The sequence below is a fragment of the Falco naumanni genome, chromosome 2 (genome assembly GCF_017639655.2).
Source record: "Falco naumanni isolate bFalNau1 chromosome 2, bFalNau1.pat, whole genome shotgun sequence".
Lineage (NCBI taxonomy): Eukaryota > Metazoa > Chordata > Aves > Falconiformes > Falconidae > Falco > Falco naumanni.
Genome location: NC_054055.1, coordinates 67,080,604 through 67,107,091, shown reverse-complemented (window position 1 = coordinate 67,107,091; position 26,488 = coordinate 67,080,604). Strand labels below are relative to the sequence as shown.

Here is a 26,488-nt window from a genome sequence, read left to right as displayed (position 1 = left end):
TGGATTCTGTGCTCGTGGTCAGTGTTTACAAGAGTATAACATCTGAAAAACACTTTTTCCTCTGCATTTCAAGTGTCTCTAAAGAAATCTACCCTTTTTGCTCTTAGTTTCAAATGTGCACCACTGTTGTCTGTAATTCCTCTTTTTGGAATATAATTTGATATGTAGATACCATTACTGGAAAAATACATTTTTCATGGTACTGAACAATCTGGTTTTGTTGCCTTTTTTTTTTTTTTTTTTTTTTTTTTTTTTTTTAATGGTGAAGAGGAGAAAAATTTACTGCTCTCAACTTACAGGGAGCGTCTGCTAACTTTCACTGCCCACTTGCTAACCAGCTTGTCCTCAGCAAGTCAGCAGTTTGAATTTACAGTTTCTGAAATGTCAGTATGGACCAAGAGATCATTTACGTGCATTATGTACAGAGTTTTGAAGCACTTCAATCTGTAGATTATGTTGACTCTTTTTTTTCATATAGTATGGTTAGTTAATCTGAGGACTGTGTATATACACCTATGCACATACTTCTAGATTCAAAAAAACCATAGGAAGTATAGAAAAGGAAACTGGTTACATGTTAAATATGTTAGAGCCAATAGAAATGTGTGTGCCTAATGTGTATTGATACTGTAGCTGTGGTACTGCTTTCGACTGTGACTATTAAACCATTGAATGAAGCTCTAAGAGACAGGAATATTTTCAGAAAGCAATTCCATGCCTTTCTTGAAGGCCAGGTGGGAAGGGTATCAGCAGGGTTATCTGCACTTATACACAGACTGCAAAATGGATGTTTGTGTGTCCTCTTGTTATCAGTAACTGTTTAACGTGATCATTTTGTTTAATGACATGTTTCATACCAAGCTTCTTGCTCTCGTTTTGGTAGATGTGTAACTTCACTTTTTTAAAAAGTCAAAAGAGAAGAGCTTCCCGTTGGTTACTGGGAGCGATTATGTGGAAGAAATATCAATGGTCTTTTGTCCAAAGTCTTTGACATGGTGCTTGCTGGAATCATGGTTCTTGTGGTTGATGTGGAAGCATGGGTCCCAGGCAGGCATGTCAGGATGTCCCTGCTGGCTCAGGAGCAGGCATTGCTTGTGCCCACTCCAGAATATCCGCACACAAGGATTCGACAGCATCCAACCGCTCGATTTGCACCAGTTTGGTTAGCAGTTCTGGGATGCTGTAACCCGCTGTGCTGATGCGATCAAATAGCTGCATGCCATCTGTCATACCACCTATCTCATCCCTCTTCAGTCCAAAGCTCTCGGCAAGGTGGCGCCACGTTTTCACTATGGCTTTTTCTGTGTTGTAGGTTGAGCTGAGCATTCGGCTGGTTTTCTCCAGGCAATCAAATGGCAGCTCCGTAGGGCTCAGACCTGCAAGTGAGATGTTTATTGTCAGATGGCTCTGTGCGTGGCTCTTGACTATTTATTAAAATACTACGGTATATACTGTTAGCAATAAGTACAGCTAAAATCTTTAAGTGATTGTCCATGATATGTATGTCTAGCTCCAAAGTTATGGTTGTGTATTACCAAATTAATTCCTCCTAGAGACAATAGGGTACAATAATTAGAGTACATCTGGGAAAAAAGTGTTAGATGGGTCATATGAATTCCCAAGGCATTGCCCCTTCATTTAACAAATTGCTAGCCATTAGAAAAAGTATACTGCAACCATATCCCTAGTGAGCATTCCATTAATACACCTCTGCACATCAGGCACAGTGTTTAAGCTCAAGAGACAGGTTTGACCCTTCCCTGAGCCTTCTGTGAGCAGGTGCTGTGACATCTTTCATACTGGAAGTTGCCTCTGTAGGAATGTGAGGAGTGAGGTGAACCAGTGATGCTAGATGCTTGCAAGCATAAAAGTCTCTGCAAGTGCTCGATTGTCATCACTATCACTGAATGTCTAGAGAGGATTTAACATTCAGCCTGTGGGGAAAAAGCTATTTTTCCCCTGGGCATTCTTTCTATATATTCATGGTCACAGAATTGAGGAGAGAATCAGCATTTTCCCCTAACTAGTCTTCTGCTTCGGTAGTTTTCCTGCTTCGTACTCAGCAGCAGTAATTTGGTGGGAGATGGATCTCCCTGAACCACAGAAAACTCCTACACACACATGCACACAGTGTGTGTGTCTTTGGGGGTGGATGGAGTGGCGGAGCAGGGCAGTAAATGCAGTCACGTCTCCTGTTCTGCAGGGAAATTAATTCATGTTTCATCTGCCAAAACAGTCTAGGTAGTCAAGTGTTAAAGAAGGTTAAAACAAAACTTAGAAACTCAATTTTTTGTTGTGAGGGGTGGGACAGCATTTAGAGAAGCAGAGTAGGTCAAGACTTGTGTCTTACCTTCAGTTCTGACCCTTCCCAGATCGCTACTCTCTGCTATCCAAGGAACTAAACAAATAAATCAAACAGGTTTCCTCTAGATGGGGAATGCCAGAATGCTTCTCTGCAACTTGGTCTGTGTGTGTCTCCCAGCACAACCCAACACTGCCCTTCCCGCTCTCCGTGGGAAGGAAGCCCATGCACATGCCTGGAGAGAAGCTGAGGTGTGCTCCAGCCCGGACAGCTCTGGGCTCAGGGCACCACGGGGCTCCCTGCCAAGTGAGTACCAATCTGCCTATAGAATGTCTTTTCTAGATTGGGACTTTCTACTTTCTGTAGGAAGGTAGAGGCCTTTCTTATTTTACAGCAAACACTTGCGAAATAATTTCATGTTGTTAGTATAGGTACAGGTTTTGTACACTCACCTTCTGCAACATCGCATACGTTAGCGTACACATCAAGTATCTTTTTCCTTCGGCTTTGAATCTAAATGAAAACAGTTTTAATTCATTAATTTTTCAGTCATGGGAGTAAACAATTAGTAGACAGCAGTGGAAAATCTGCGGGAGACCTTCATTTCATGGCACTAGGGGCTATCACATCATGTCCTCAAGGGTCCCTTTTGAAGATTCAAAGAAAAAGGACACAGTAATTATTCCATGAAGCATAAACCTATTTCCAATTTCACTTCCCACTGCTAGAAATCTTCCTTTCCATCTTCTAGTCTTTTTTTAGATCAATAACTTTTCTGTTCCAAGTGTTTGTATATTTTATTTCTCTTTCAGACCGAAGCAAACTCCTGACAATGAGGACAAACCCAATAGCACACACGTAGACAGTTAATGCAGGGATGACCAGGTAAACCAGGACAGGACTGGCTGCAGGGAATTAAATTCAGACTGAAATTGCCTTCTTCCAGTAGTCTTAAGAGGACTGTAGAGAAGGAAATCTTCCTTTCTGTCATTTGACATAGAACTACTTAGTGCATTACTAATTAACTGTATTTTCCTCCATGATATATTGCCTGGATGAATCTGAAACACTTTGCAGATGGATAAAAAAAATCTGTGAAGCTTTGGACAGGGTGAGGTCCTGGATGCTCTAGTCATTTTTGACAAGAAAGAAACTCAGACTGAAAGCCTGACATTTTCCAAGCTGAAAATGGACATTTTGATAGAGTTTCATTTAGCAAAAATATTCTCAAGGTTTGGCTTTGGATTCAATGTGGAGTGAAAACAAATGTCAAAATGTCATGAGTTCTCAGGGACTGGAATTATCATCCTTCTGCCAGCTCTCATTAGGACTGAGCTTTCTGAAAAGCTGTCTTTTTGATGGGACGCCACTATTATCTCCACAAATTTGCCACTTTTCACTGCAAACTCAGCTAGGAAAAAAGCTCTGCTTTCAGTATTTTGTTTTGTGGAAAGACTTTCCTCGGTTTATTTGGGCTTTAAAGGGCAAGGCACATCAATGACTTGGATTAATACACAGACTTGCAGCTGGAGACCACAAAGTGGCTGCTCCACCCGAAGCCTGTCTCGCAGGCACAGACACTGTGCAAATGTGTTGTATCGCAGGGCAATGCAATGCAGACACTGACTGTTGTTCACATATTCTTGGTATAATTTACATGTGCTTAATCGGTTGTTTTGCTATTGTAGGCCTGGATTAGCTGTTTTAGAACCTTGGAAAGAAAATTTTCTTTTAATGGGATTTATTAAAATTCCTCTTAAGCAAATTACTGGATGCTGATTTTCCTTCTCTTCTCATTTTTGGGGCAAGAAGGGAGGTTAAAGACTTATGCCCTTTATGCATTGTGTAGGATGCTTTTTTTACTGGCGCCAGAAGATGGGGAATTTGTAAAGCTTATGCTGAAAGCAAACAGGTAAAGCTGAGCTGCTGATCCTCCGTGTGGTAGCTCATTGTATGATGGCTTTTGCTTTAACCAGGAGGGAGCACACTTGGTTAAGAGCAAGCCTCTAACTTTCCTTACCCTTGTCCAATAACTAAATACTCTTTCCTGTACTAGAAATGTTACTTATTCCCCAGCCTGAAGCAAATTACTGCTTTTCTAACTTCTTGCAACTGGCTTAACTGTGAAATCTTAGGTATAGAGCAGAGGGTCTTGACACAATCTGCACTTTCATTGCAGTTTGTCTTCAGCCTTGTCAGCAGGCTCCACTCCATGAAAAGTATGTTGGAACAGAAGGTACGGAAGAAATAGTTTGTGCTTCAGGCATGCTTACGAGCAACCCATCTAAATGACTCCGGAGAATGTATCTATTATACATGGTCTTTAAAAGGTAAGCCGCTTCTTATCACATGTTCTGATTTCATGCCTATCCAGCTTGTATTGTGGAATTTCAAACGGGTGCACACAGAAGGATGATAAAGTGGGATATTTAGAGATATTAAAACTGAGTTTTAAAATAAAAGCATTGGAGGAATAAGTTATTTTCAGATGGTCATAACTGTCTACAAGTACAAAAATATTTCTCTTGTGTGAGACTGTGTGTGACTGGTCTCAGCTGAAAAATGAGCTATTTTAGAAAGTTTGAGCTGAACCATCCCAGCAATTTAAAACATGCAAACATTAAAAGATGCATTTTAAATCTTTTACATTCTTAAAATATCTGATGTTTGATATTAATGATGTGTTTCTATACTAGCTATTGCCATTTAAAAATTATTTTTGAAGAACTGAAACCATCAAAACTATCAGAGTAGACATCTTCATTTTAAGAACGGTTTCATGTTATTATAAGCTAAAAAGTTGTGTGGATGAGGTGTGGCCTTAGATATGCCTTGAAATACTCCAAGTGAGATAAAACACCCCAAGCAGTACACACTCAACAGGAAGAAGTGAAGATTTTCCAGAGCAAAGCAAACAGTGGATTTACCATGTCTTTCAGAGCACAGGAGTGACCTTCAAAGTACATGTGTGGTTTTCAAAATTATACACAAAGTCCAAGCACAACACCAGATATTATTGAAAACCTGATACCATGGAAATACCAGTGCTACTGGATCAAGGTACACAGATGCTGTGCTGTCGTACAAAGCCAGACATACTGCTGCATTATTTTTCCATCTTGGATTTTCTGTGGTAAGTGTAGCATTGTGGTTAGTTATATTAGCATTAGCTATATTGGGGGGTTGCTGCTTGTTTTTTCTTTCTTTAGGCTATAAAATGTGATAGTCAAAATAGCAACGTTATTGCTCTTGTAGGAAATTTATTTTTTCAGCCCTGAAGAGCATCTACGTACATATATGTCACTATGCAAATGAGACTCTATAATAAATTTGTCTGGAGAAGCTCTTGTAAATTAGTCTGGTCTGCACTATAATGCATTTTGAGGGGTGATAGTTTGTATATTGTTTTCTTTTAAAAAAAAAAAAAGCAATGCAGAAAAATGCTTTTCATTTTTAAATTTCAAAATAGCCTTACCCCAGTTGATTTATTGCTTGTAGAAGATTTATCTCTGGCCAAATGCACTAAGGATAACAAGCATCTCTCTGGAGTCCCTTGCTTGTCAACTGCAGCTTCTTCATCGCTGTCCATGCTACGGCTTAAAAGTCGTTCATTCTCAGAAGATGCATCATTTTCACTGTAAAATGAAGGATACTGTTATCTTAGTGAAGCCTCTCATGGGTTGACTCTAATCATCTTTTTGCTATCCTAGAGTAATGGAATAGAAGCATCTTAATGCCTTTCTTCTGAAATCCTTCGAATGTAACTGCATTCACCTGCTCAGGGCATACATACAAGGCCCACCAAGCTACACAGTCATGCATAGCTTTCAAGAATCCTTTTATAGAGGGATTTTCCAGATGAGGACAGTGTTTAGCCCCCCCTAATCATGTTACCCAACCAAGTTTGGCCACCAGGCAGACACAAGGTGAGGAAAACTACCACACTGTGCCACCCAGATGATGCTACGAAGAGTTTCCTTAAGGCCTGGAGCAGCTGTTTTTACCCCTGCTGCCTAGAGGTGAAGGGGAACCTTACTAAGTGTGTGTATGCAAGAACAGCGCTCAGGTCCCAAAAATGGACCTGTCAAAAGAGGAGATGGAGCTGTAAGAGCTGATCCCAGAGGAAGTGGGGAAGACACAGGTTTCTCTTTGGTAACATCTGTCATCCTTTGTTAGAAATGGAAGGGGAGAAAGTCTACTAAGGCATCTAGTCTTTTCCCTGCTGCAGTAAACTACAAGCATACCCATCTAATTTGTTCTTCATGTATTTCTCTGTAACCGGGTTGAATGGTGACTATGTCCCTCCCTCACTTCGGTCAGACTGGAAGTACGTTTGTCTTTTACCCACCTTTTAACAGCCTTAGCTGGAGTTGCTGTGAGTTTTTCAAACTCTTCTTTCTCAGAAAATATCACAACATTATCTGTAGATCAACAATTAAAGAAACTTAAATTGGCAATGAGTTTCCAAAGTAGTGTTTTGTCTCAAGTGCTGGTTCTGCTGGCAACCTTACCGCAAACACAAGTCACACTGCTACCTTTTTAATTGCTGTCGGAGGATTAAGTGACATTCTCAAAGTACAAAAACTATTATACACAATTCTTTAGTAAACTGACATGGATTTTGTGCAATTCAAAGAAGAAATTGTAATTATGATAATTAAGAGTATTTAAGCCCAATGGTGTCTTGTACAGAAAAAAACAAAACTAAAGCAATATATACCTTGTACTTCTTTCTTCTCTTCTTGTGTGTTAGCCTGAGCTTCAACATTTTTTACTGAATGGCTCTTGCAACAGGCTGGAATATAAAAATATAATACCAATTATTGTCAGAAGCTATCTAAAAATAGCGTTTGCAGCTAAAATTTCATTTGCTAAGCAATTACCTTGAGCAGAAGGTTTTGTTTTTACAATGTAAAACATGATGATGAGGACAATGGCAATAGCCATTATGAAGATGGTAGACATTGCAATTATAAGAGCTGTAGCCAAATGTCCTTGTCCTGAAAGATCTGCTGGAGTAAACAAAAAAATACTTTCATAAGGGAGCAACTCTTAGCATCAGAGAGCAGTTAACAGATTGTGATCCACTCTACTCTTACATCCTGCATGCTCATTTAGTTGAGTCTTGGTTACTTGTTAAACATTGAAAAACTTATTGTTACATCTCAAAGGCAAACTAGTTAACAGTTTTTCAAAACTGTGACATTTATGCTGTACTGGGCAGTTAACACTATTCATTAAATATATTTGATGGTGTGATCTATCAGATACAAAGATGCAGAAAGTTGTATTATCTGCTAATAATATAGGAAGCTATATGTAAACAAGAGTAGGAGCCTTCCTAACATTTACTTTCTGAAAAGAAAAAAAAATAAATCAACAAATGGGATGAGAGCTGAAATGACTGTTGATAACTATGGCTTCCTCAAAAGCTTTGCATTAAAAAGGAAAATGCACTGCACATGTAGAAGAACTGATGTTTTTTTAACAGAGACTTAAAATGCAGCGTGGCTAGAAGGTGAATTTAAAATACGGTATGTGAAAAGGTATTCAGAAGCAGAATTTGGATGCAAAAGACTAGAACTGAAAAGCCACAAAAGGATGCAGAAAATGGCAGATATGTAAAAATGCATGAAACATTAATTTTCCTGAAAACATGATCTTCGTGATCATGTTTCCACACAATACCAGGAAGATCAGCATTGCCAGTACCTCATTAACTGCATCTTTCCTGTTGTGTCTTCTCACGTTCACATATTTTTAAAACCTAATAATCATGCTGGAGAACTGTTTGTGTTAGCTTAATAAAACACTGGCTATATTTGTGTATTAAATTATTTTCACCAGTCTAAGCTAAGCTTTGCTGAGGTATAGTGCCATTTCCATATGGCTACAAATAAGATCAATTTATTGCTGGCATTACTGACTACAGTTGAAGTCCATTTTAAGTCCACCTGACTAAGAGAGTGGTGTTGATTAACCAAGAAATCAAAATTCATTCTGAATTATTTTCAGCAGCAGTATTAGAAATCCAGAAATAGTGGCAATAAAATTCACAATAGATATTTTCAGTTTGGTTGCACTTTGCTGATGCCATTTTCAAAACAGCTGCTAAATTAAATCTGTGAATACATTCTTACCTTTGTGAGCATGCTGGTAAGGCGAGAAAGTGCTTGTGCCAGAGGTACTTGGGAAAATGGCTGAAATACCAGAGGTAGCCCCTGCACCTACAATATAAACAGAAATGACATAAAATTCCACGGTTACTTTGTTCAGCCAAAGGAAGATCTTAGCCCAAGTAAACAGAGACTTTACTTAGCTTGATTGCATTTCCCATTCATTAGCAAAGAACCCACGAACTCTTAGCTTTTTGAAATGTTGCTAATCCCAATATGCATTTCTGGCACGTTGAAAATTGTGTTACAGACTACATTTTTGCATAGCATCTAGAGGGAGTGGAAGAAGTCAAAGCTCCTGAATGGTTTTGAACTTAGAAGAAACCCAGGCATCTTCAGACACAGGCAGAGTATACAGTGATTCCCATATAACAGATCTTTCCTGGGTAGCAGAAAGTTTCCCAGGATCCAGCCGATGACTCAAACTGTTTATAACCCCCACTCCACTATTTGCAACTGCAGACCCCAAGTACCAGATGGTAGATTCATCAAATTAGTGCTTCTCACAAGCATCCTTCATTAGCAGGATCATTGTGAAACTCTGACAGTATGCAAAACCTCATCACCCTACAGGGAAACCTAGGAAAGGTGGCAAATAATAGTGTTGAATGCCTCTTTGTTCCTTGGAGCTTTACCATCATAACAGGGAATACTAGAATTTCCTGCAATCTATCTGGGCAGTACGTTTCTTATCATTCCCCTGGTCAGTCCAAATCTATGTTCTGGGGAGGGGGAAAATCCACCAAAACAGTGAAATGAAGGACTCAGAGGAATACTTCATGCTGGCAGAGGAATGAGATTGTCCAATACAAGTTTTCATGTGTAAATTCTACAGTTAAGTTTAAAAGTTAATATAAATTTTTCAGATGGTGTCATCCACCAAGTTTTCAAAGCGGTAGACCAACTCATAAATCAACATATTTTGACAATACCACATAGTATTGGGAATAAGACTTTTGGTGGGAATGCTTTCATACAAGATGCTCTTGGCGTAGCATTTCAAAACAGATTAAGAACATGAGGCCTGGGAGAAAACGTTCTCTTCATTCTCATATAAACTTTGATATCATTGCTAAGCAGGTAATACAAACAGCTACTATCAACAGACACTGAAAACCACCTTCTGCTTGGAAGGGGTATGAAATCCCTCCTGCTTTGTGTTAGCTGTCTATGGAAAAAGCCCAGTGATAATTAAATTCAGCAGACCTGAAGACAAAAGACTGTCCCAGTCATCTGGTAAGGTGCACACAGCACACGGCTCCACAAGCTAGTTCGGCAGCTAGAGTAGCTGAGAACTAACCGTGCCGTTCTTTTCACCCAGTAAATATTCTGAGAAATTAACCCCACCAGGTAAACTTTGCAGGAAATTAAGTGGTCTGGAATGGTCTGAGAAATGTTCCATGGTTAAGAACAAAGCAATATACATGTTCTTCAAATTAAGGGAAATGTTGTTTAAAAAGAAAAAAAAAAAGTACTACCTAACATAAAATATGGCTGCATGTAGTGAATGAGAAATGTACACTTAAAGTGGCCACAAAGTATGAGTTGCAGATGTCTTCAAAGGAAATTTCCTTTAACAATGGTAAAACTTCTTTCAAGCCTCATTTGTTGGAAGGAAATGGATTCATTTATTATAATTAGGCTTTTTTTTCAAACTGGAGAAATGTTTTCATAAAGCTTTAAATACATTATTTTGTTAATTCAGATGCTTTTCATATTACATAAATGACAGGCAGATTCTTGCCTCTGGTCCCTTCTCTGTGACAAACATCCTTCTAAGAAGAGTTAGTTACAAGCTCCAGGAACTGAATACAGCAGTAGGCCATCTAGGTATCATTAGATAAAGATGTCATCTGCATGTAGCAGAGATTAAAGACAGGTAATTTTCTGCAGTTTTTCACAAAACTGAGTGAGTCATCCTTGGTCTCGACCTCTGTATTTACTCATCATGGCTGGACATCAGAGGAAGTTTAGTAAGTGGCCAGTGCTGTAGCCCCATACTTCATGTCTGTAGCTACCAGCTTGTGCCTATTCTTGCAGTCCCCCTGGCAAATGCAATTACAGCCAATTGTAACTCTGTGCAGTCCTTGCAAGCTGCAACAAGTCAACAATAGCTCTTCTTACACTGCCTTTCAGTCAACACGGGCAAGCCATGCTGCTTTGTCTGTATGGAGTTTATCTAACAAGCTTCAGCTCGTCTCCTCCAGAAGCAAGTTTTATCAAACTCTCCTCTCTCTCTTTTCCTTCATCTGAAATACGTAATCATTGAAGTATTTCTGCCTAATCAATCTTTCAATAGTTTGGTATCTCATGATACCAAAAAAACCATGAAAAACCTCATGTTTTTCACCTGTCTCTAAAAGGGAGTAGAGCCTTCCATAGTGGGAAGTCGTGCAGCAGCACACAGCATGGGAAGAGTAAGGAGGAAGATCATCCGTTCTTCATTCAACACCATTGTCATGCTTCAGTCGGCTCTGCCCCACGTGGGGATACGGCATGCTGCCCCAGCCATGTGCACACGCACGTGCACACATGTGCCTCTCCTGTGCACAAGAGTGAGCTCCAGAGCCTACGTGCAGAATTCTCTTTGCATGGGAATGGGCCCACCTTGTTTGTTCTTTAGTGCCTGTCATGGCAAAATCAAGGCTGGTGCTAGAACGTGGTGGCCTTTTACATATGCCTAGGTGGGGGTTACTTGTTATGCATATTTTAAGCCTATTATCAAATTTAATAATTTGGCATATTCATTATGGGCCAAGATTTTTCTTTAGATGTGGCTTAGAAGAAAGTGCCAATTCGTGCACCTGCACTACAAGAGGAACCAAAAATGCCAGCTTCTGCAGAAGTTCATTTCATACCGGTTTTGTGTGAGCAAAAAGAAACAGAACTCAGCTGCTGCTTTTTCCCCGTCCAGCACTACAACATGACTGCAATATCAGCTGTCCCTGTGCACATCCAGTTTTGTATCCTGATCACATTATTAATTCTGGTTCCTATATAGGTGACACTCCCATAATCTATAAAGACTTAGATATAGCTCAGGCAGAGACATCCTAAGGTGCTACAGTGCAACATATGGAAACAACTTTATTTTAAGCACAAAAAAAGATAGATGGCTGTAATACAGCTGTGCAAGAGAGTGGTTTATATTCCTAGACACCTGTAGGTAATATTGCAGGAATGTGATAAAGACATTAGGAAAAAAGTTTATCACTGAAGATTGGTCAGCTTTTGCATTATAAATGTTTTTATTCAAACATTGTAATTTAGTTATAACTTTCTTGGAGTCTAAATACAGTTTCATTTTTAAAAAAAATTTTGTTTAAAAGAACAATTGGATCTGTATTCGCGTTTGGGGTTTTTGAACTCAAAAGATAGCTTTAACTTAAATTCCCATTCAGCCAGCCTTTCATCCTCATAGTGAACAAATGCTGGGCAATAACATTTTTTGTTTTTTGTTTCAAAGAACTTTCTGCTTTATGTAACAGGACTATTACAGTTCACGTATCTCGAGACAGACTTACAAGATGAAGTGACAAACAAAACTACCAGATTTGTGAGAGAAGGGCACAGGGAAGAAAGTTTTACCAACATGAACCCTTGCAAGTGTTTGTGAGTGAATAAAATCTGCTGCAGTTGGAGACCATATGTGCTCTTGACATATGTTGCTGTGGGTGTCAGCTTACTGGTCCACAAAGAACTGCTGCTCATAGCTAGCAACAGCTTTTTATAAAGTTTATTGAATACTTAATAATATGTTCTAGAAACACCCAAAGTGTGTATACAACAGACTATCAGAGTGATCCTGAAATAAGAAGCGTTTTAAAAATGTCTTTGTGTATGTATGCATCTATTTCTTGCCATTGAGTGCAGCTTGCTTTCTCCTGATGCATCCCTCTTCTCACAGCCACGGTCCGTTCAGCAACGGCACCGCACACTCACTACTGCCAGCCGAGCTGCTCGGGCCAGCGAGACTGTTTTACAAGAGTAAAGTAAGGTAAAACACACACACAAATAAATAACTAGCAGCCTGGAATATGAGATGAAAAATAAATTATATTGAGTTGAAACTCAATAAAGTTAGACAGTTTATGGCTGACAAAGTAATTGAAAACTAGGTTATAACTAAACCTAGTCATAAATAAAGACCTAGATATGTAGCAAGCAGAACTCAGGATTTTCAAATTAATGTAAATTTATATTCAGGTACTTACAGGTTTGGTTTCAGACTTAAAGAAACAACACTTCAAATGGAAACCCTGTGCACTTGGCAAGTCATGGAAGCTGAAGCAGCAAAGGCAAGCCACTCTATAAGGCGTCTACATATGACTTCGGTAATCAAACACGAACCAACTCTTAAAATTCTGCAAATCACTAATAACAGTCTTATTTTCAGGGGACACACAGAATCCTATAAGACAAGTTCCCCCAGTGTTTCCTGCAGCCACAGGCAGATACTTCAGTTAGTGTAGGTTGTTATTAAACTAGGAAGAGTGAAATTAATTAATTCCTGAAACTGAACCTCCTAAAAATGGTGACAGCTACGTTCCCCCAGACTTTTATTTTCAATCTGGTCATTCTCACTGTAAGTAACCACCGCTGTTCAGACACATAAAAGGAAATATGTTATGCATTGTGCTCTCTGTAATGTCTTTAACTATTTTATGCCTCTCTCCTTTTATTTTGCTGGGGCAGGGAAATAGTGACAATTATAGGCCACGTGGACTTAGTCTGACAATTTATTTGACAATCTGTTGAAGTTTTGGTTAGGATTCACTGGGAGCTGTAATCATCGCACAGTACTGGAAGGTCATAGGCACGTGCTTCATGAACTAAGCCTATGTCCAGGAATTCAGTGTTGCCACTTCTCTCTCTGTGCAGTACGAAGGAGATAACTGCCATTTAAGCCTTACTACAGTGACTTCAGAGCATTGGAAGGAAGAGAATGGAGCCGCAAGGAACCACTCTCATTCCCCTGCGCGTGGTGGCCAGCCTGTACAAGTGGTGGAATGCTGCAGCTCTGCAGGTTTTGCAGCTCATGAGCCTGGGCAGAGGGATGCTGCAGAAACCTGCAACATCTCCCACGGACAGGTGGTGCTCGCTGTGGGAGCTGCAGCTCTGGCACGGGTGAAAACATCAAAGTAATTGGAGTTTTCTTTCAGGGGAACTGCACTGGGACCAGATGCCTTCGCGAGTGGTACCTGGGCCCAGCTTTTCCAACAACTGAAGACATCAAACCCCGTATTTGCTTCTTAGATCTCTCCCCTTGAAAGTTTATGGCTGAGGCTGGCCAATTTTGTCCTAAGATTAGGTACCTTTCCTAATATAGACAAACCCTAAGGGGATGAGAGTTAGGCTATACCACCAGTGCACAATAAAGCACTGCCTTCAACATTTCTCCCATTCCACATGTGAAGAGGAATGGAGTGTTCAGAGATCAAACAACTCACACACACACACAAGTTTGTTAGCCTCAGCTAACAAGCCTATTCATTTGTAAGCATAATTTGAAACAGCAGGAAAAAGAAGTCCTGATGTTGATTGTATTACAAAAGGACAAAACTGGCAAGGAAAGAAAATTAGTGATGTTACAAAGAATGGAGAGTTAAAATAAAAATCTCTGAAAGAATTATTTTTCAGTGATACAAGTGCTTTTGGCATTAGGCTTGTTTGTGTTAAGCATTTCAATGAAGGAGGCTGAATTCTCAGTCTTCAGTATACGGGTATGGACGTGACCCCCTGATTACAGCTCATCACACGAAGCCATCAGCCTGTTTAGTCAATTGTTCCATCTCATCTGTTTAGTTGTTTCTGAAGTTCTAACGATGCAATAATAAAAAATGATCTTTTCTGTTTCTAGATGCCATTTTCTCTCTGGTAATTAAAAAACTTGACTACATATGTTTTCCTTTCTTCTTTTTCTTTTTTTTTCCTTACTTTTTTGTTTGTTTGTTTTTAATTTTCCTAAGCCATCATTGGTAGGTGTTAGACTTAAAAACCTACACAGATTGATTATTGCAGCTGTTTTCGTATACACAACAAGCAAAAAAGGGTGAGAGACATAACAATATTTTGTGCCCATACGCACTTAGAAATAGGTCCGGTAGACTAAAAAGAAACCCTCAATCAATTGCCAAAGTTCTCTAGATCAATAATCCGTGAGTGGAAAAGGATTTGCGTATTTGATGTAGTTGCGTAAATACAACGTCAGAATAAATGGCCTTCAAGTTTTTGTAGCAGGGTTTGATTTTGTTTTCCTCCATCATTTTTGAGCTGGAACTGCAAATATCAAAGCTTGAAGAGAACAGTGGAGTTAATATACATAAACTGACAGAGAGGTGCAGCTGCTAAAAGACAAAAATGTCCTCCAGCAGTAATTGTACTCTCTGCCAGAGAAACTCCGTATATGTTTAAGTCTTCTGTCTTTTGCATATACTTTTACGCTGGATAAAAGAAAGGATGCACAACAAAACGACCCTGTGTAGTCAGATGCTTCAAGTGACTCCAGTTCCAGAGGTGTCGACAGAAAATCCAGCACCATTAACTGTGGGAAGCCGCATCTTAAAGTGGTTTGATGCTCATTACCTTCATTCTTTGATTTGCATAGAAAACGTGCCTCCCCTACTTTTTGCAATGCTGTTATTTATCACAGAGGTGTCATATCCCAATTTAGTGTCAGCAAGGGCCACCGATGGCTCATGATGTGCTTCATGCACAGCTGAAGCTCTCACACCTTGTCTGCTTTGGCAGTGTGCTCCTCTGTGCTTGGAGGAGTAGCCCTGAGGCTCCTACACGGTGGTGTAGGAGTGAGCAAGTGGCGTGCTGAGAGGCCGGAATTCTGACACAGGCATTTCACAGTGCACAAGAAACAAACACGTGCAGTCGTTACAGTGATGTTTACCCTTTTTCCAGCAAGAAAAAGCTTTCCTGCTACACAACACACATCCTCCAGCTCACATACGCATAGCCCCTTCCTCACACGTGCCAGCTGTCCACAAGCTACTGCTGATGCCTGGTACTCCTCCCAGGCTGCAGAACACTGTTGCTTCCATCCTTCAGTCCACAGACAGAGTTTCAACGTGGTAACCTGGTGATACATTTGCCTCAATTAAATCTCTGCTGTGAAATCCTTCCCTCTCCTCCAGCTCTTTTCCATGTGATTTTGTGTTATTTATGCCTCAAGTCCCTTGAGAGGAAAAGAAAACACAGTGACACAGGCCTATCAGGGAATTTCTTTCTCACTTCCAGTCCTTTTTACACTAACACTTCCAGATGCTGGGGCATGGGGTGTTCATCTTGTTTCCTCAGCCATTTCAGGGTTTACTGACTGTGTAGGAGACGAAAGTTGCACCGCAGGCTCTTGGCGTTGAAAGCTGTTTGTTTACCCTTTGATCAAGTCCAAGTACTTTTCTGCCAGATAAAATATATCATCAGGCAAATTCTCGGCGCGGTTTCCACGCAGCGGCACATACACCACACACACGCACACTCACACACACACACACACGCACATGCACACTCTCTCACACACACACACATACACACATGCACACACACACTTCCCCCAGCTGCTCTTTCCTTCTGGCCCTGGGCAACACGCCGGCCAGGCACTGCCCCAGCAAGGTATTCTTCTAGCCAAGGAGAGCACAACTGCCCTCCAACCCTGCCTTGGGCCTAATGAAGGCCTGAAATGGGATTTATTTGCCCTCATTTTCTGTCTAGGGGTGTAAAGCCAGAGCCTGTCACCCCCAACTTCCTATTTGTAAGTACTTTGCCATCCTTGTGTCCTTGCAACCCACTGGGTCACCTTTCTCCAGCAGTGCACTGTACGCAGGCGTGTTGGAAGAAAAGGAGCTCTGGGGCAGAGGCACCCCTTTGGTGTGGGTTTAGGCTCCTGAGCGCTGTTCGATGCTACTTCAAAATCTCAAGGAAGGAACAGAGATTCCTGGGACCATTTGGAGCTCTTGTTCTGGGTCCTCCGCCATGACAGCCAGTCAACAAGCAGAAGCTGTTCCGCGCAGAGGAACTGTTCCTACCAAAGAACTGATGTTATCCTTCAGATGACAGAAACCGCGTGCTCACATTAAGGTTATGTGCTCACAACACAGTGCTTGGGTGAGTCTGGAATTTGCGAACCTCAAAAAATGATGCAGCTGTGCAACACTGACATGTCACCTTTTCTTTGCTCTGACTGGTATAATCTGATGACAGTAAAACGTGTGATAAAGATCATTTGCCGATACCAGATTTTATGCTGCCTGCTACAACAACGGTGAGCCTTTCAAGAGGTTCCTGCAGCAGGGCTGACTTTTCCATCTGCAGAACACATTATTGCCTATGTATTAGTGAGCTGCCATTCCAAACAGAGTCCAGAGGTTTAGACATCATGAACCAAATTACCTAAGCTTCGTGATTTGAGGAATTTGGATTTTAAGAAGCTTTCCCACTTTTTGAACACTTGTAATCAAATGGTTGGTTCCGTAGACTTGATTAAAATGGTAATGTTTACTCTTTCTAGGACTAAGGGTTTCTCCTACCTTAGTACCCAGCCGATTTGTTGGTTTATGCACCTGCTTAAATTCCTCTCAAAGATAATATATTTCTATTCTTGTGTTCATCGAGTTCAAAATTGCATGTGGTTAATCAGTTGTGCAATTCACACTTGCCTCACAGAACTAAGCACATTGTATATCATTCTGCCAGGTATCCTAGAAAAGACAAAGATCTGGTTTTCAATCTCAGCAATGGCCTTAAGATCTTCTGGTAGTTCCTTGCCAAATCAGTAAGCTACAACATGTCTGATACTACTAAAAACTGATTTCAGCATGTGTTTCAGACAGACCATCGGAGCTGAGGAAGGGATTAATTTCTGGCTATCGTCTAGCAGCAGGCATGGTTGTATTCCCACCAGTGGGGCAGCCAGCCTACACACACATGCAGGAGGAGGCGTGCCTGCATCCTCTTACCACATACCCTCATCTCCCACTGACACTCCCATCCTCATGTTTTCACTTACTTCTCCCCTTTCTTCCCACATCTCAGGTTCGGGTCCTCCCTAGCACCCTTACCTCACCTCCTAATACAGACCTTATCTTCCCAAAAGCACGCTCACCCTGCCCCTGCCCACTCCCGCTGTCTCAGACAAAGTGCACATCTCGGGACCGGGTGGGTTTCTGCAGCCGAACAGGGTGAGCAGCTGTACAACAGACCAGCCACTTTGCATGCAGACAGTTCAGGGAGATGCCTCCACCTGGGCTGTTACCGCTCACCAGGAGCTCTGTGAGGTGGTAATTATCCCCTGGCTCATCTGAGCTCTTGCTCTTCAGGAAAGGTGGCAGCTCTTCATGACCTACCCTCCTTTGAAGTGGCTCACAGAGAGAGCACCGATGATACACAGTTCAGCAGCATCTGAACTAAGTAATTGCTGTTTATGTACACAAACAAATGCAAAAGGACTTTTGTGTCAACCTCTGCTTTCAAATCAAGCAGGCAAAAAGTTGCAATTCTTTTTCGTGATAAAAGACTTTTAAAAGAACAGAACATGGACGGGATTTTTCCTGATCTGCTCCAGATTCTCTGCGGGGTTGTCAAAGTAATTTGGTCATTCAGAGAGAACTTAATTTTTCCTTCTTTTTCTCTCTTTCTTTACCCCCTAAAGGAGGATGGGGGGTTGACTCTGCATTACATCACTGGAGCATGATTGTCCCTTCCCTCCATGGCATGAGGATGGGTCAGCCATTGCACGTACATGGCATGCAAGTGTATAGGCACTGCTAGGATGTCACACACACATACATACGTGCTTTTTCCAATTAGCAAACTACAGCTTCTTTCATCAATTAAATCTACAGAATTAGCTTTCTTATCAGTGCTGACTACCACAGGCCAACATCAACCCTTGTATCACTTTGAAACCGAAGGATATGAAAAGGTGCAATGCATTTTTACTAGCATCTACAAAGTGTCCTATGTTTTCTTCATAGCTGAACTGAAACTGAATTTTAAAATACACAGATCTGTGACTCGCTGTACCTACGGGTTAAGTAACCATAGCAAGTCCCGTATGGTATGTCTTAACAGATGACAACTGGAGCACAACTGAACAATAGCAGGTTCTAAAATCAAAGATTCTGTTCCCTCCCCAAATGTTCAGCATTTGCTCCCTTTGTTGGCAAAGCTAGTTGGAAGCAGAAATTGCTTTCCTGGAGACGAACTTATTGTTTGAACATAATTATCATCGCTGAAAGACTTCATATTGTGCTTCCAGATGATTCCAAGTCAAGACCAGATGAAATACATAGAAATCACAGAACACTTACATTCCTTGGTGTTAGGAGGTGCCAGCAAACATGAGTAACAAACCATCCCATATATGTTGCGAGGTCTGTTTTCCAGCATGTAGTAACTGAAACGAAGGGCAAGAATAGGCAAAACAGTGTAAAATAATATGCTACAACTGAGCATGGTTCAGCAGCAACCAATTATACTGAGATAAAATCACTTAAAAAACCCAAAAAACTTTTATAAGCAATTTGATGCAAAGATTATTCTTTTTTAAAAAAACTGACTGAATAGAGACAGTGTTTCTTTTCTTCCTTTCCTCCTAAAAGACAATTAATCAACCATCAAGCCTACATGACAAGAAGTAGTACCCTTGCCTAAAACAACATTATTCTCCCCTCTGAGTTCAAGCTGCAGTTTACAGCATGCCCTGAAATAAGATTTTTCAAAATAAGGGAATGCTATTTTTTGAAGCAGTAACCTTTCAGGCAAGACCACCAGTTGTATATGGTTGGCTAATTTTATTCACAAACACCACAAGAATAATTTCCTTAACATTAGAATAAAATCTGATCCAAACCAGAATAAAAAATACAGGAAAACACCACCCTTACAAGGAAAGTCAGATATAGGTTTTACAGGTTTGGGGTTTTTTTGTGGTTGCTGTTCTTGGTTTTGGGTGGGTTTTTTTTCTTCTTTGCTGTATAGTTTGTAAGTTAGTCCTTGATAATGGAATTGCAGCATGAAGGAAGTTTTCATGCTTTGAACTTCTGGGCTGCTAATAAAGTTAGCGTTGAAACAAAGTAATTGGTTATGGAAGAACTGGATCCACAGGCAGCCTAATGAGTAAATTACATCAAAATCATACACAGTTGGTGTTATAGATATGTCTTTACAAATCACTTGTAAATCACTACAAATTTTAATGAGGAAATGAATAAATTCATAATCCATTCTATGCAGACAGGTACTTAACATACTAAACACTTTATGCAATGGGGAATCTGTTTTCTGCTCCTATGTACCTGTCAATGCATGTGCAGTATTTTTTTTCCTGGAAAATTCATGCATTGTTAGCAAGTTACTGCTGAAACTGCCTATCAAAATCAACTGGTCATTAGTGAATGACCCAGCCTACCAGTAAGGCATATAGGTCCAGGAAATGGAGTATGCGGAGTTGCAAGGGGAGACAGGGGCTGGAGGTACCTCAGAGAGCAGATAAACTGAACATGGTTCCTCCTTTCTTTCTTAAAAGTTTTAAAAAGATCACCCTAACTCTTCCCTTCAAATGTGTCTTGTGCCTCATCTGCCACTCCACTCTTCTCTCAGGAGCAGAAGTCATCTTTCCTTTCTTATGGGGACCAGTGTAACATTAATTAATGAGTAAGGAGGAAATGACTGCCAAACTACAAAAAAGAAGAGTGGTGGGCCAAAGATACATACAGATCTATATAAAAAAATACAGGATAGTTAGGATCCACAGTCTAACAGCCACAGAGGTTTAGGAAAGACAAACAACCCTTCTGACAATTAAATCAAGATGGTGGAATATTTCTCGGTTTTCGCCGCAATGCAGAGTGGTAGAGGACATGTAAAGAAAACTGAAGAGGATGCTCATGGCAAGCAACTGTTCACCCACATAAATAGGAAGCTCTGCAGCTGCAAACATCAATGATTCACCTCTGTGAAGTGCTGGCAATAGGTTTGTGTTTCTGGCTACTTTGCAATGCACGAAATATTAAAGGCAATGTTGGAAATGTCTGATCCCTTTATATCACTATCTGTGGAGAAAAAGTGGCCCAGGGATGAAATAGTGAATTTTCATGGTGTTTACTCTTCCACTATGAGACTCATTCTTTCTCTTTCCTGAGCACCTGCCAGGCTCAGATTTTGAAGTGTAAAATACAAGAGTAAAGGCTAGACTGAAAAACAGACAAGTGTTTTCCCACTTGACCCCATGGTGGTTTATCTCAGGGTGAATTTCATGGTATCGTGTCAGACTCAAGAGACTTAGGCCCAGGTTTAGGTCTACCCTCCTGCAAGGACCAGGGTACCTGGGACTGGGGACGACAACTGTTCTCAACAGGGGACAGTCTGCAGAGAGGCAACAGGGAGGTGATGAGCACATAGGTGGAGGCATCTGCTGCCTAATCCAGAACTGGAAGGAGTTCTTATTTCATTAGAAATTCACTTTCCATTCAGAAAACAGAGGAAAGAGCTCATTCCTGCTCTTAAAACACTGCAGAGGAGAGAACTGAACCTGGATTTGCTGTAACCATGGACAAACTCATGAAAAGGGGAAGAAAATGACCCCGTTGCAATTCCATCTTGTGAGGAGGCTAGGGACTTGCTCCAAGCTGAAAATAGGTGCTGGGACACCATGAGGGATATGTATCATGTACACTTGGATTGTTATTCCTTCTCTGGGGGTTTCCACTCATGGCCACTTCTGAAGACAGATGACCAGGCTAGAGGGACCCTTGCTCTGACATGCTGTGGCTGCTCCTAGTTGGTTATGACTTCAGTCCCAAACCAGGAACACCTACCTAATGGATTGAGGGAAACAGTCGGAGTTGCACCTAGATTCCACATTCTTGACCTGTCCTGTTTAACAAGATGGAAGAGCTTCTGGCCAGAATCGGAGGATGAAGTCTGCAGTGTCCCAGGAGGTTAGGGCTAGGTACCTCCAGAGATCACTGGTAGCTGAACTTCAGCTTTAAAGATCATAGCTTTGGAGCTAAGCCTTTACATTCTTCCCTGGTCTCAGCCTTGCATTCTTCTTGTGAGCATGACAAGTAGTGTTATTCCTATATTACATGGAAGGGAACCTGTACACAGAGCAGCAGTGGATGACCCATGCTCTTGTACCAAAGGTCTCCTTCTTCCCTAAAACTGATCATCAATAATAGTGAAAAAATAGAGGGGAAAATATGTAATTTTCCAGCACCTATTTTAAGGCAAATGATAGACCCTTTTGGTCAGAATACGCCACATGCTCAACTTTTCCTCAGGCTGCTTTACTGAGAGGGTGACAAAGAGCAAAGGGGGGAGGTACCCCTAAATACAGATCGTGGCACGTGGCTGTTACTTGGGGAAGGTCTGCAGCGCGTTATGGAGGCACAATCCTCTGGAAATGGAAACCTTGGCTTTTCCCTCCCACTGCCTCGGGGGCTCTTTGAGGTTTACTGCCTGGGCAAGGGAGCACTGTACCAGCTGCCACTCACCCAGCCACCTGGCTGTCCCAGTGCCACTAGGACACCCAGGGAAGGGTGGCTGCTCAGTCCATGCCACTCGCCAGCTCTCTGCTCCGATGCAGGGGCTTTGCATTCTCTCCGCCATCCCACAGAAGCAACCTCTGGGGTGTCTAAGTCGCACAGGGAGTTAAGGCAGCTTCAGAACTTCTTTTAGCTCATATTTAATTTATCTCAAGAATTTCATCTCTTCAAACTCAGAGGAAGAGGGTGTTTCTCCTTCGCTGCTGGCTTTGCCAAACATTCTCAAGACCTGAGAGTCACACACAGAGCAGCACGCAGCCAGACTCCAGCAGGCCAGTTTCTGCTACAGGTTACACCTGTGCAAACACGATATTTTGAGATTATTCCCCAAGCACCAGCTGTGCAAGCTGATTATTTTCAGCTAGCACCCTGCTCTCACCTAGGTGACCTCATTAGCCCTGACAAAAATTGCAGAACAGCAACTGTAGCCACTATTTAACTTTCTTGCTCTTTATTATGTATGAGGGGAAGTCAAGAGGGAGCTCTTTTCAAATCACATCATCAGTCTGTTCAGCTGGCAGCTAGACAAGCCCCTCTTCTTATTTGTAAACTGTGAAAATTTCACACAGGCTCACTGATGTAATAAACCTGGAAGCTTGCAGGGCCTCTTTAAAAGGGTTTCCTGCACTGTAAGTGGTGTGGGTTATACAGTGTCTGCAAACTGCCCAAGGCCAAATGTCAGTAGGCATTACTCTCTAAACCAAAGAGCCACACTGGCAGAACCTGCAAAGGTATGTCAGGTGAGGTGGTGTTTTAGAGTATTTATTCACCCTACCAAAAACTGTTGAGAAAGCAGGTGTATGCTTGGGGTTGCAGACTTTCAAAGGTAATATAATCAAGAATATATTGCTAACATATTCAGTGTAGCAATTGCTTTCTCACCATTGCTATCAGAATTATACTGAGCATAAGAGACCATTAAAAAGATGGACTTAATAAACAGCATCTATTATAAGCCCCCTCATCCAGCCCTGGAACTTGTTTTGACTCTGAACAACAGCACACACCCCCCACGTTAGCAACTCTTTAGACCCCTTTCTGTTGGCTAGGAAAGACCCTGAGAGACTAAAAAGCCTTGGTATATCTCACCTAACAGCTGTGTTAGCTAATGCTGTCAACTACCAACAAATCTGCTAGCTGGTCACACCTGGAGAGAGGGTTTTTTATGTTCCTAAACACTGTATCTAAGGCACCTTCATGAAGCTCGTTAGTAGGACGCAGGACTTACACGGTGGCCCCCTGAAGCGGCAGCTGGAGGCCAAGCTGGACTTCTGAGAGCATCTAAAACAGCAGCACACACCTGCGCTTGGGTATACGAGCTGTTCCCTTTCCACTTCTAGTGAGAGAAATTTCAGCTTTTCTAGTTGTTCCCAACAGTTGTTTCTTCAGTGAGATTTCAGTAAGACTAATGGCATATTCTGATTTACTACATTCACCGATGCTTTTGAAACATTTAAATGTATTATTTTAGCAGAGACTGAAAAGCATAAGTCACCAGTATTGCACCTACAGTCAGCTAGGACGTGAAGAGAGGCTGTCAAGTATTTTGACATTAAAAAAGTATTTTGCAGTGCCTCGGTAGAGCCAAGGTCTGCAATTAAGTCCTTACCCTGGGAGACAAGGACCACACTCTGCATCATTCTCCTGATCACCAGGTGTCATGACTGTGGCTCGAAAAAAACCCTCGCAGTCTTTGTGCCGCCTGCATATCTGGTAACCTCCTCTGGAAAACTTCTCCGAAGGGCAGGGGATGCAGCCGTAGTCCTCATCTTTGGTGCCATATCCACATGTCTGCAACAATACAAAGTCACTGACAAGCAGGCTTGTGCTGCGTGCTGGCTTCTAGCAAAAGGGAGCGTTCATAGCCTGGCCCGCTGGCTTTGCGGCACAACGTCACACCAAGGGAAAGAAGTGTGGTGTTTGGTCCCTTAGCATCTGTCCCAAAAAGTCCATGGAGGGGTATAAGGATGCAGCACGCTCTGTGCTGGGGAGCGAAAAAGGGAAGCGGAGCACGGTGTTCCCTGAACATGACCCCCCATAGCTCTTTCTATCATATTCCAGCAAGTAATAGAAGTGAATTTCAGCTGCTGCTCAGACAGAAAGTGAACCGAGAACTGAAGAGCAGAGAAGATGACAGGGGAAATATGGCTGCAGCAGGGATATCGACAACCTTACTTTCATGGTAGGAGAGCCCAGAGGGAACATCACAAAAGGCAATGTTTGGATGAGATTTTGTAACCTCTGAACTCACATGTCCCAGCTGAACATTATGTTTAGATTAAATAAAACTAAACCGAACTGGTTATTATTCAAGCATACTTGTTCTGGACTACCAACTGTGTGAAATTCTTGCAATAGGATGTTTATCCTATTAAAACCAAACAGGATTTCAGTAATTTATTTTTTTAATAAGCAACAATTATCTGCTGTAAATCAAATGGTTACTTAGGAACCATAATTTAAAATGTTGCAGAAGCATCCAAGTTCCTCTAGTGCCAAAATATCTTAGCGGGAGAGCAAAATTAGATTCTCAGTGTGGGGGGCCAGTGAGCATGCCAGAATAACCAATTTATCACACCATGCCGGAATAACAGCATCAGACTTTTAAATAACTATTGAGATGAGAATGGACTGGCAGAGACTGTGTGTGAAACTTTTACCTTATGACTCTTACAATAACACTTTTAGCAGGCTGTTCCTGGGATGTTGTTTACTAGTGTGCATGTACGGTGCCTCGCTCCCACAACACGCTTGCAGGCGTGAGTGCTCCCGCTTAAGCATCTCTGTCCTTCCCCATTTTCTCTCCTATCCATATATTACCACCATGTAACACAGCATTTGCTTTTTGCATTTGGTGTTCAATATGTGTCCCCCTACCAGCAGAAGAAGCTGAAATTACCATGTAAGGCTCTTCGCCCGGCTCACACTTGGGGCAGTCATGGCACATGCCCGTGGTCTGGTTGTAGTATTCGTTCTCGCCGCAGTTGGAGTATTCAGCGCTGGCAGAGTACACCAGGGAGACCTGTCATGAGAGAGCACCGAGAGCACCGTCACTTCCATTGCTTTCATCCCCCATGCCTAGCCCCCCTGCCTTGCCCCATTGCTGTGGCTCAGAAGGTGGTGGGACCAGCACTGTAGCATGAAACACCCCTAAAGCTCAGAAACAGAAGTGGTGCCACTATACGGGATGGAGGCAGATACAGTTTTCAGCAATCTGGTCCTTCTAAGAATTTCTCAGAGCATAGACATTCATTCTTGCTGGCAAACCCACTCCCTGAAATACTGAAGTCCGTGATCCCCAGCCTATTAATTCTTACACTCTCCTGCACAACAAATGCCTGAGTTTGCACCCTCACCCCTCCTAGCTCTAATGAGCCTTCATAAATGTAATCGTGGGGGTCAATTATAACAACCTGAGATAATGTGCTGCCTCAGGCCTCAACCATGATAAGGCTGTGCTTCATGTGACACCCAGCCTAATCGGCTCTTCCAGCATCTTCTGCCTCTGCTCCATTCTAGCTTCTTCTCCTTCGTCCTCTTCCTTAGCAGCCTCAGTTTAAGCAGCACATGCCTAGTTTTATTGAATGGAAACCGATCCCTGCATTGGGGTTCAGTCTCTGTGTCATCTGTGGCTGTGCCATGACAATTGGCAGATGTTTGCAAAGACCCAAGCAGAACCCAGTTATCTTTGCACGCTGGGGAGACATATACAGAAATATAAATACCTACCACCAGAAAAGGGAACACGTGAGCCCATTTACATTCACCCAGGTGAGACATGCTGTCTTGATATTTTACCTGAAAAGATAGAATAGGTGATTGTTTATGGATGTGAGTAAATATTTGCATGTGTTGCCAAAACAAGAACAGAAAGGCTCATAAGCAGAACAAGGGTTACATGAGAGCGATGCCCAGAGGTGTAAACAAAGAGGGGGGAGATGTGCACGTGCATTCACACACACACACACACGTGCGTGCGCTACACACCCTGACTGCACATCTCTTTCCTCTCTTTGAGAAGCCTGGTGGTGTAAGGGAGTCCAGTCTTGCAACGTTTATAAAAATCTGCGGAAGCTGAGGAACCAGGTCTGAGACCCAGCACTTCTTGGCTGGCTGAGAAATCCTCCCACAGAGGAACCAAAAGCTACGTCTCGGCTGCCAAATGACAGAGGGCTGGGGATCAGTAGCCTGGCTTGTGTCCGTACCGCTTAGTGCTCAACCCCACTAGGTCAGATTTGTCTAGGAAAGATCTAGATGGAGCAGGCCAAAGCAGAGCTAGGGGATGAACTGATGGCAAGCAGTGTGGGCAATCAGCATGCCGGGGCTGCGCCTTCCTTGACGGCTCCTGCAGATCCACCAAGAAAGCCCAGAGCTGCCTTCTGTAGGGAGCATCGGCTACTTTTTGTTCTTGATAAGCAAACCGCAGATATAAGAGGTTAAACCCAAGGAAGAAG

The 26,488-nt window shown here is 41.9% G+C and overlaps 1 protein-coding gene across 1 annotated transcript; it reads right to left on the bottom strand.

Moving 5' to 3' along the window:
* Positions 1–618: 618 nt before the first annotated feature.
* EDAR (ectodysplasin A receptor) lies at positions 619–25,826 on the bottom strand. The gene is made up of 11 exons (XM_040584631.1): positions 25,764–25,826; positions 24,934–25,056; positions 23,644–23,825; positions 18,798–18,883; positions 8,443–8,529; positions 7,186–7,314; positions 7,023–7,097; positions 6,651–6,723; positions 5,778–5,937; positions 2,755–2,815; positions 619–1,376 (listed from the first exon to the last, which is right to left on the bottom strand). Exons 1-11 carry the CDS (start codon positions 25,812–25,814, stop codon positions 1,057–1,059), a joined length of 1,347 nt encoding a protein of 448 aa, XP_040440565.1. The 5' UTR covers positions 25,815–25,826; the 3' UTR covers positions 619–1,056.
* Between the last annotated feature and the right edge of the window lie 662 nt (positions 25,827–26,488).

Coding starts and splice junctions, on each gene's coding strand:
- EDAR (XM_040584631.1), bottom strand. CDS start 25,814: ATGTCTCACCTGGGTGAATGTAAATGGGCTCACGTGTTCCCTTTTCTG. Junction 8,530..18,797: donor ACCTCCTAACACCAAGGAAT/GTAAGTGTTCTG, acceptor TTTATATTGTAG/GTGCAGGGGCTACCTCTGGT. Junction 6,724..7,022: donor AGAGAAGAAAGAAGTACAAG/GTATATATTGCT, acceptor GTTGATCTACAG/ATAATGTTGTGATATTTTCT.